The sequence below is a fragment of the Podarcis vaucheri genome (genome assembly GCF_965113315.1).
Source record: "Podarcis vaucheri genome assembly, chromosome: 15".
Classification (NCBI taxonomy): Eukaryota; Metazoa; Chordata; class Lepidosauria; order Squamata; family Lacertidae; genus Podarcis; species Podarcis vaucheri.
Genome location: NC_138753.1, coordinates 26,075,174 through 26,085,361, shown reverse-complemented (window position 1 = coordinate 26,085,361; position 10,188 = coordinate 26,075,174). Strand labels below are relative to the sequence as shown.

The following is a 10,188-nucleotide window of genomic DNA, read 5'->3' as shown; positions in this document are numbered from 1 at the left end:
GATGTCAAGTCCTGCAGGGCCCTAGTCTCTTGTGACAGAGCGTTCCACCAAGTTGGGGCCAGTACTGAAAAGGCCCTGGCCCTAGCTGAGACCAATCTAACCACCTTGCGACCTGGGACCTCCAAAATGTTGTCATTTGTGGACCTTAAGGTCCTCCGCGGGGCATACCAGGAGAGGCAGTAACACTTGCTTTGACGCATCATAATCTAACACCCCTCCCCAAACAAATTAGAATGAATGCTCATTAAATAACCAACATTGTCTAATCTCTCTGTGAACCAATCAGAATGAATCTTCAATAAGCAGCTCATCTAGAAGCATCCAGAGTACCTGATCATTTTAGTGGCTTCCACGACTATATTCATAGTGCAAACAAGTATAATAGAGTAGCCCTGAACAAACGCCCTCCCCAGAAACACTAGACCTTTGCTAATACGAGCACAGTCCCTGAATCTGTTTTGATTTCCAGACCGTCTTTTGAGTTTTCGTAGCCCTGTGCTGAGACCCAAAAATAACATAAACTCTGGGTTTGCACGCCTGCTCCTTTAAGCCCCTCTCTGGACATGTGCTCAGTTTGCTCAGGGGTTTTTTTTAGCTCCTCTGGGGAAACAGAGAAGCATCAAAAACACCACCCCTGCCAGCCAATCCTTGGCTGCCAGTCCACATTCCCTTTTCATAACGTGTCTGCGGGCACAAAAGGGAGTCTGGGTCTCAGCGCCCAGGCTTAACAATGCAATGCGGGGCAGTGGGGTGGGGGGTGGGTTATGCTTTGCTGGCAAAAATCTGGGCCTGTAATTCCCTGCAGTAGATGGGCCAAAACCAAGACCCACTTCTTTGGGGCCTGAAATGTAGGGATGGACAAACCAGAATGTTATTATTCCAATCTTAAATCCAGCTCTCCACATTTCTGCAGCAATTTGCAATTTGTTTTTTAAAATCCTCATGAAAATTCATCAGCATTTTAGTGCAATTTTCTTCCACTAAATGCATTTTTGTAGTTTCTTGTTTAGCAATGTGCACATTTTGCATGCTATTTTGTGACTAATATATACATTTTTAAGGTGCATCCCTCCCCCTCCCCCATTATATGCATTTGTATGCACTGTTTGGTTGGATAGCTGCATTGCCAAATACAGAGAACTGCAGATATTGAAGGATGGTTGTGTTTTGGTTCACACACTGGCTCAAGAGGCGTGGAATTAGGAAGTTTCTCATTGAAATGTAAACAAAGTTAAATTTCTCCTCCACTGCTACTGACACGAGAGGCGTGTGCAATAATCTGTTTCTGTAACGAAGGAATTGAGCACTGGCTGTGAAATATACTCGGAGTCGAGAATCCCACCTTCGTTGCCAGTGAAATATACTCGGAGCCACTAGTGGATTTCATGCTCTTTATTCAGCTCATAGAGGTGAGGAGGAATGGAAGTTCCCCCAGAATGTCTGCCTTATATACATTATTTACACAATGGGCCCCACGTGATTGGCTAATTCCAGGATTCTCCTGTAGGTCAATCGGTTTGCGGATTCCCTTCCACCTGGAGCTGGATTGGGTGGCTCCTGTGGACCAATCAGACTGCTGCCTTTTGGATCCTATTCAACTCAGTACATAACAGGCTGGAAGAGGGGAACAGTGCCCAGCTCTGTAGGGTGGCATCCTGAAGTCCACCAGACCAGCACGGGGCAGAGAAAAGAGGATGAAAAGTCAGAATTACTGAGTTTTGCAAATGTAAGAAGAGACCTGCTGGATCAGACCAAAGGCACATTTGGCATCCGTTTCTCTCCATGATTAACTGGATGCATATGAGAAACCCACAAGTAGGACTCGAGTACAAGAGCTTGGCTGCTGCCAAACTCACTGGATGATCAGAGGCCAGTTCCTGTTTCTTAGCCTAATTTACCATAGATATTCTTCCCAAGCAAATTTGCCTAATATCGTGCATTCTTGCATGCTGTTTAATATATGCATTTTAATGCAAAAATTACCCTAGTATATGCATTTTTGTACACCTTACTTGGCCAGGGAACTGCATTGCAAAATCTGGAGAAGCATGACTTTCTAAACATCATAGAATTGTAGAGCTGGAAGGACCTCAAGGGTCATCTAGTCCAACCCCCTGCAAGAATCTCAACTAACGTATCCATGATACATGGCCATCCAACCTCTGTGTAAAAACCTCCAATGAAAGAGAGTCCACCACCTTCTGAGGGAGTCCGTTCCACTGCTGAACGGCTCTTAACGTCAGAAAGTTCTTCCTGATGTTTAGTCAGAATCTCCTTTCTTGTAACATGAATCCATTGGTTCGGATCCTACCCTCCAGAGCAGCAGAAAACAAGCTTGCTCCATCTTCCATGTGACAGCCCTTGAGATATTTGAAGATGGCTATCATATCTCCTCTCAGTCTCCTCTTTTCCAAGCTGAACATAACTTTTTATGTTGTGAACCACCCTGTGATGTTTAGATGAAAAGCAGTACAGTGGTACCTCGGGTTACATACGCTTCAGGTTACAGACTCCGCTAACCCAGAAATAGTACCTTGGGTTAAGAACTTTGCTTCAGGATGAGAACAGAAATCATGCTCCGGCAGTGCGGCAGCAGCAGGAGGCCCCATTAGCTAAAGTGGTGCTTCAGGTTAAAAACAGTTTCAGGTTAAGAACGGACCTCCGGAACAAATTAAGTACTTAACCCAAGGTACACTGTATACAAACTGAATAAAATAGATAAATAAATAAACTCCCTCAACGGTGCACCATAAGGCTTTCCAGACCCTTGATCATATTGCTTGCTCTCCTCTGCACACGTTCCAGCTTGTCAACAACCTTCTTAAATTGTGGTGCCCAGAACTGGAGACAGTACTCAGGTGTGGTCTGACCAAAGCAGAACAGAGCGGTGCTATCGCTTCCATGGATTTAGACACCAAACTTCTGTTAATGCAGCATAGAATAACATTTGCTTTTTTTGCTGCTGCATCACGCTGTTGACTCATGTTAATATTGTGCTCTACTAAGACCCCTAGATCTTAGATGCCTGTGTTCGCATATTATTTCAGAAAGTGCGCATTTGGTAGGGTTGTCAAATGTGAATTGGATTGAATTCCTCTCCCATCTTTGCTGAGAAGGTACAAAAAAAATGGTTTATCTTCCACACCTCTGGGACGGTGCATAGCACCCAAGCTAATCTGGGATCCTCAAAGCCCTCTCTCTTTCACTGGGCATTAAAAAACCCCTACAAGAATAAAATAAGTAACGATTTGCTGTCCTTTGGCAGCACCCACAATCAGCTGCTCAAGCCAGCTGCCTCCCTCTGCCTAATGGGATGCTCAATAAGAAGGAAACTTTATCCTGAATAGTTTTTCTTCTTCTTGCCAAGGAACCCTGGGGATGGCTAACAAGCACTTGGCATTTTTTCAGGATCATTACAATTTTAATGATAACCCCTCAACTATATATTTTAGGAAGCATGTATGTTCACTATGCATTCAGACGCCTCTTGAGATATTGTAGCCAAATTTGCATGAAGATTCATTTGCTTTCCCTGATACCTTCTCCTCTCTCCATCTTTTGCAGTCGCCCCTTCTGCTGAAATATAGAAAACTAAGTTTTCTTGGGCAGGGATCTGTGTTTTTTTTTACATCACACAAAACATGTGGTGATTTGGGATCACAGGGGGCCAAATAAACAACACCTTTTTGTATATGCAGTAGGTCTCTGTCTCCAGCATCCTAGAGCCCCACACTCAGCATGAAAAGAAAGGGTTTTTTAGCCACTAAGAAGCCTTCTCACCTTTAGTGCTGATTGGAGTCATCAGAGTGAAAGGAGAAAAGTCAGCCACCAACACTAGGGTCACTCTGGAAAAGGCGCATGAGGAAATCACCAAGGGGGAGTTGTTTAGTATGCTCCAAACCTAAGCATTTAGACACAATGAATAAACAAGGTACCTCCATTTCAAGAGACTGGTGTGCAAGTTCTGTTACGTACACAGGAACGTCAAGGAAAACACAAATTAAGATACTCCGAAAGAAGATTGGCACTGGCCATTGCAATGCATCCCTATTTGCGTGTTCAGACCTAGAAACCTCCCCCCTAAATAAATTCACACTTGTCTCAAATTTTAGTTTTGGTTTTTGGCAGAATTTAGGCCACAACTTTATTGATTACAGAAAGTGACTGTTTGCATAGGCTCTGGTTCAACTAGCTCCCTGCCATGCTGGTAGCGCTGACCCAGGGTTCCAGCATAGGTCAGCCAAGGGTGAACACCTGGATAAGCAGAAAGCCGGGAACAGGCTATCTCCGCCACCCAAATGTCCCCCTCTCAGGGGTTGACCAAACCATTGAGTCCCTGGATTCCTTTAACGGAATACCCTTCACATAGGGATGGCGAGAGCGTCCTCCCATCCCTATCACCTGAACCAGAGCCTATCCGCAACCTTACAAGTTGTGACGATTTGCTACGCGGCAGGCAAAACCCAAATGGCCACAGCCAATCAGCCAAGTGGGGAAAATTCCTGCCATGCCCCTGTCCCAATGACAGACACATGACGACATAGCAAGGTCAAGCGCAAAGCCCTAAAAGTAGGGAGAGGTGGGTGGGTGTTCCGAATGCACATGCCAAAAGAGGAAGCTCTGGGTCACGTGCATGGGTATAAATCGGTCCCTCAAACGGTTTAGACTGCGTCCCATTGGCCAGATTGCACCCAGCTACGAGGGACCTACCAATCGGGTGTTGTGGCTGACCTTTTGTACCCACCCACAACACAGGGTGTCGGTTTCCAGGTCTCACTGCAATACGTGCCCTCTTTAAGGGAGGACCCGATTTATCATTATTGCATCATTATAAAATTGCATAATCTTAGAATGCTGCATAATCTTCGGAGGGTGTGACTGAGAGTGGCTGTGACTATTAAGAAGGGACTCTGCACTTCTGAATTTGCCACTACACTACTGACGTTGTGCCATAAAATGCTGGTGCTCTCTAAGTGGTCATTATAACAGTCTACGTAATTACTCGGACGTATCGCTCAGTTCAGCGAGACATACTCCCTGATAAACGAGTACAGGACTGCAGTCTAAACCCTGTTAACTTATCAAGCTTCTTATATTCATGTTCCTGCTGTTTCACATCAAGACGATGGGCCTACTCCCAGTGTGTACCCTGAGGTGACCTGCATTGCAAAACACCTGCTTATGGCCCTCGGTTAACAATCAGCTGCCTCCAAGGTGTGTTGTGGAAGTAAAAGTCAATAGAGCTGGTAAGCTTGTTTGCGCAGGAGAAATGTTTTAGTCATGAGGAATAGTAAGCATTACAAACTTCGGTTCTCCCCCCCCCCTTTGTTTATTTTTATGAGCTTTCAGAATGGCATGCCTCACTGGATTAAGCACACATGTGCCTCCTTTCAGTTGTGGTTTTATTAATGCCTTATTCTCACGGCACAAAAAAAGCAAACATATGAGTTCAGTAGCGAACACACCCAGCTGGAGCAGCCAGTTAATGCATCATCAGAAAAGGGGATATGAATTTCCAAGAAAAGAGGGTGCCAATTTGCATATGGTAACTTAGAGGCAATCCATACCTCGTCTTAATGTGGATTGTGAACGCCTTGTGCTTCTTTTAATTCCCCCTCGTTTGTGCAGTGTTTTCCTCCAACTACTGCTGTCCCACACTTTCTCTTCCCTAAATCCCTGTGATTTGAAAATCCAAAATAGCTATATTGATTGCATAGGGAATCTCTGGATTTAGGGAGGAGAAAGTCTGGGACAGCAGGAGTTAGAAGAGAATGCTGCATGAACAAGGGGCGAATTAAAGGGGGCACAAGGGGTTCACAATCCACATCAAGTTGAGGTATGGACGGGCCCTTGTTTCTACAGTATTACTAAAACTCGGGAATAATTACTGTGCTGCCATTGAATTAGGAACACAATACATCTCACCATAGCGGGAAGAGGCTAAGGTGGCTTGTGTGCTTGCCCAATCTGCCGACATATGCCTCATAATTTGGGGCATGGTGGGAGCTCATACGCATGAAGGGGGCCATGTCAACATTGGCACTGCTGCACTGTCGCCAGCTTGTTTCTTTCAGAATCCCACTAACTTGAGCTCCATGGACCAAATAGGCAAAACTAACTGCATTGCGATGAGTGGCAGTGCCCTTGTTGCCATGACAACACGAGTAATTGATGGTGGCTGCTGCTGGCAGAACCAATGGAAGCAGCTCAGCCCAATCAGATTGACCAGGATGCCCGCCAGGCACTCTACTGCCTTCTGATTGGTCAAATGAACATCCTATCTCCTTGGCTCTGAGTCTTGAAAGAATATTAGTGAGGTACAGAGGTCCACAAGCGTATAATTCTCAGGATTATTTATTTTTTAAAAAACCAATTTATACATTCAGAGCATGAGGCTTAACAGTTCAAACACACACACAGAGAAAAAATGTTGATCCAAGTCAGTAGGCATACAATAGGACAGGGGCTTTTGCCAATTTTTTTATGCCGATTGGCATGTTCGAAATATTTTTGAGAATGTGCCATGGACACCAGTCACAAAATGGCTTCCTTGGGGGCATGGCATAAAAAAATGGCTGCTGCGGGTGTGTGGCATAACACAAAATGGCTGCCACATCTAAAGGATGAGAAAAAGAGACAGGACCCCACAAAGCCATGTGGGTGGGCCCCCTTCTCCAAATCAGCTGTCCAATCCTGACATTCAGTGAAATGTGTGCACGTTGAAGGGGGCATGTTCAATGTGGGAGAGGACATTGCTGAGGGATGTTTTAGGGCTGTGGCTTCTCCTCACAGCCCTTTCCTTCCGCTGCTGGCTGTTCTTGGCGTATTATTTTCACCTCATTGATTTTGGCCTTCACCTCCTTTCCTGTCCGCGGAGCTTCTATACTCAGAATGCCATCATGGGTCACGGTGGCTTTGACCAACAGAGGGTCAACATCAAGAGGGAGGATATAGGTCCTGGTGAACTCCCGGGATATGAAACCATGCCGATCTGCCTTCTGTGGGTGCTGAGCTGTCACCTCCAGGAGATTGTCCACTGTGCGGACAGCAATCTCATCTGGCGTGAACTGACAAACGTCAAGGAACACTTGGAATTTGTGGTCGTTGAGGTTGACCTCTGAGATACCTCGGTCCAGCTGCTTATTAATCCGAGGTCTAATGTAGTAGCCATGGTACAATGTGGGGGACAGGATTTCCCCTGGGGAAACACCTAAAAGGGAGAATTGACAATTACAGATTATGCCACACTTGAGTACAATTAAAATAACAAGAATAATGGAGGCGGATTTAGGTTCAGTGCCAAAGCAAGTTCAGTGCCAAAGTGCATTGTTTACTTATGTAGAAGTAAAAGGGTCAGTCTATTGACTGCCCCTGCGTACACATAGCTGTAGTGCCAACTTATCCATCAGAATCAGGCCCCAAAGTTTCGTCAACCAAACTTTATGATAAAGGTTGCTCTCCAGAGTCCCCTGATAGCTTGCAATGGTGAGCTGTGTGGCCATCATGAGATGGAGAATAAGGTCTTTTTGAGAAAGGTCCATAGCATCTGGGTCAAAGAGTGGCAAAAGAGCAGGCTTGCCTCATATAAACCAGCCATATGTTCAATAGGCTGCCATGCTAAGGAAACTTGGCAAACTCAGCATTTTGGAGTTCCCGATATATTTCTTTTGGGGGGTTCATTTATTTCCCAGATTCTATGTATTCTCACTCTCCTTACACTGAAGCCTTCCTCTTCTGCTTTGCCTGCTCTTCCCCACCCAAAGGCATCACCTACCATTGCCCTAGGCTTGGTCCTGCCCAGCCATTTTGCCAGGCCCAGAAGCAAGAGAGGCACATGGCAGCCAACTGCAGTCTGGAACAGACAACAAAAGCCCTTTTATGCAACACAGTCATCCCACCGGCTTCTCTCTGGGGGCTTACAGCTTTTCACTCTGTTCAGCGCTGAATGGTTTACTGCTGCCTTCTGCATTCTTTCTCCTCTAACAGCCACTGCAACTCCAGCCGGGCTTTGTGTACAACCCACCAGCTCAGCTTTTCACCAGTTTTAACGGAGTTTGCAAAAAAATAAAAATAATCTCTGGCTGGCATCGTTCCCCTCCATGCTGCTCTGTGCCAGCCACATTCCATAAAGTGTCCTGGATCCGTGTGGAGAAAGAGAAGGATCTCATTCCCGGCTGCCAGCAGCTTTGAGAGGGCTCCCTTGCCAGCTGGAAGTCTTTTTAACTTCTTGCAAAACAGAAGTAAAGCCAAGTGACCCATATGGTCTCATCTTCATGGGTTGTTCCTCCCTTACACCTGGGATGCTGTCTCTCTCTTTTGCATTGTGTGCGGTTACAGATAGCTTGGTTGTAACATATTGGCTTGTTTTTTCTTTTAAAACCCCCCCAAAAACCTTGCCTTACAGTATAACAAACCTATGCATCCCTTTATGTTGGTCGATTCTGTTGCTGACTGTTGGGCACACATATTGATTTTAATGACCACAATATTAATGGACTAAAAAATATTAAGGATTTGGAGATGTGCTTCAAGATATGTTTCCCCATCCCAGGGGATATGGATATATAGTTTCATCATCCCCGGCGATACAGAGAGTGTGTGTGTCTATAGCTATGCCTCTATAATTCTATTTAGCACAGTGAATGCCTGGCAATGCCTATAGTTGCAATCTGACTGCATTATACATTAAGAATTGAAAGAACTCACTTTTTAGAGGATTGATTTGTGTTTTCTATAATCTCAGACCACAATCCACTGCCCCACTGAACCCAGAAAAGCTTATTTCTGGGTAAACAAGCACAGAATCAGATTATCAGCACTTGGGGTAACACACTGAGACACAGTTCTGATTGTAGGAATAATAATAATTAAAAAAACCTAAAAGGTTTCCAATAGAGAGGTTGTTTCCAGATGGGGTTTTTAATATTATAAATGGGTCACTGAGATATCATGAACAGGTTTTTCCTAAGAAAGGGGAAATTTGGATTAAACAGCCGGAAATATGGGGTGGCATTTTCATGCAACGATGCTGTTTGGATGCTGCAAGAAATCTCACATGCATGAAGAAAAGCAATCCTACAACAAACACTCAATTGGATGCACCTTCAGTCTCATCAGACCCATGAAGAAGGTAGTCACTGCCACGCAGTGGTGCCCCACTGTGCCTTTGTTCAGGGAGGCAAAAGTGTGGTGAAAAAAGGGTCTTCAAACACTCTTTCCATGCAAGCTCACGAGAACATTTCTATAATTACAAAATGTGTGTGTGTTATTCTTTGTTTCATAATCACTCTTCCATAGGATTCCCTCAATCGCTGAGTTAGAATCACCAGCTCAGCCTTGGATTGTCTGCAATCTACTGTGTGCAAATACCGGCCAGTCATTTTTCTTACCTTCTCCAAAGTTCTGGTCGTAAATCTTGCTGGGGTTGGCAAACTCATACTCCGCGCTCATGGGGTAGGCGTGAGGGACAGTGCGCTCCGCCATGGTCTTTGCTGGTGGAATGGACCTCGTTGACTACCTGTTTCTGTGTCTCCTTGTGAAGGCTGCAGTCCGATTGCGACGTTTTCCCGGGGCAAATTCCATGGGGTGGGGGAGCAAGTGATAAAATATGGACCAAAATAGATAGGCCCTGGAACGCCAAGCCCCCAATGATGACCAAAGAGCTCCTTGCTGCATTCCACCCGAGAGGCATCTTTTCGCTGTGCAGCCCTCTGACAATGCAGTTGCAGCTGTTAGAAATGTCATAAATTTGTGATTCTCCCAAGCCGGCCGTGTTGTGGGACAACTGGATGGGAAGCCACATGGATGAAATGAAGAGCTGGCTGTAGCCACAGGCAGTGTCCTCTCCTCCAGTCCCACTGTGTTCTCCATGACTCCCTCACGGAGTGCATCCACCAGCCTTCCCCAACCTGGGGGGATAATTATTATTATTATGGTGCCCTCCAGCAGTTTTCGACTAAAATCTCATCAGCCCTAGTCAACTCCCAGGATGACTAGACTAGAGGCATTCTGCGTGGCTGCTCCACAACTATGTACTATGGAGAGAGTACTTCAGTATCTTTTACAGACCAGTACGTTTCCGAGCACAATTCAAAGTGTTAGTGTTGACCTTTAAAGCCCTAAATGGCCTAAGCCCAGTATACCTGAAGGAGCGTCTCCACCCCCATCGTTCTGCCCAGATACTGAGGT

The 10,188-nt window shown here is 45.5% G+C and overlaps 1 protein-coding gene across 1 annotated transcript; it reads right to left on the bottom strand.

Moving 5' to 3' along the window:
- Positions 1-6,338: 6,338 nt before the first annotated feature.
- HSPB2 (heat shock protein family B (small) member 2) lies at positions 6,339-9,582 on the bottom strand. The gene is made up of 2 exons (XM_082201111.1): positions 9,390-9,582; positions 6,339-7,210 (listed from the first exon to the last, which is right to left on the bottom strand). The coding sequence occupies exons 1-2, from the start codon at positions 9,481-9,483 to the stop codon at positions 6,768-6,770; spliced, it is 537 nt and encodes a 178-aa protein (XP_082057237.1). The 5' UTR covers positions 9,484-9,582; the 3' UTR covers positions 6,339-6,767.
- Between the last annotated feature and the right edge of the window lie 606 nt (positions 9,583-10,188).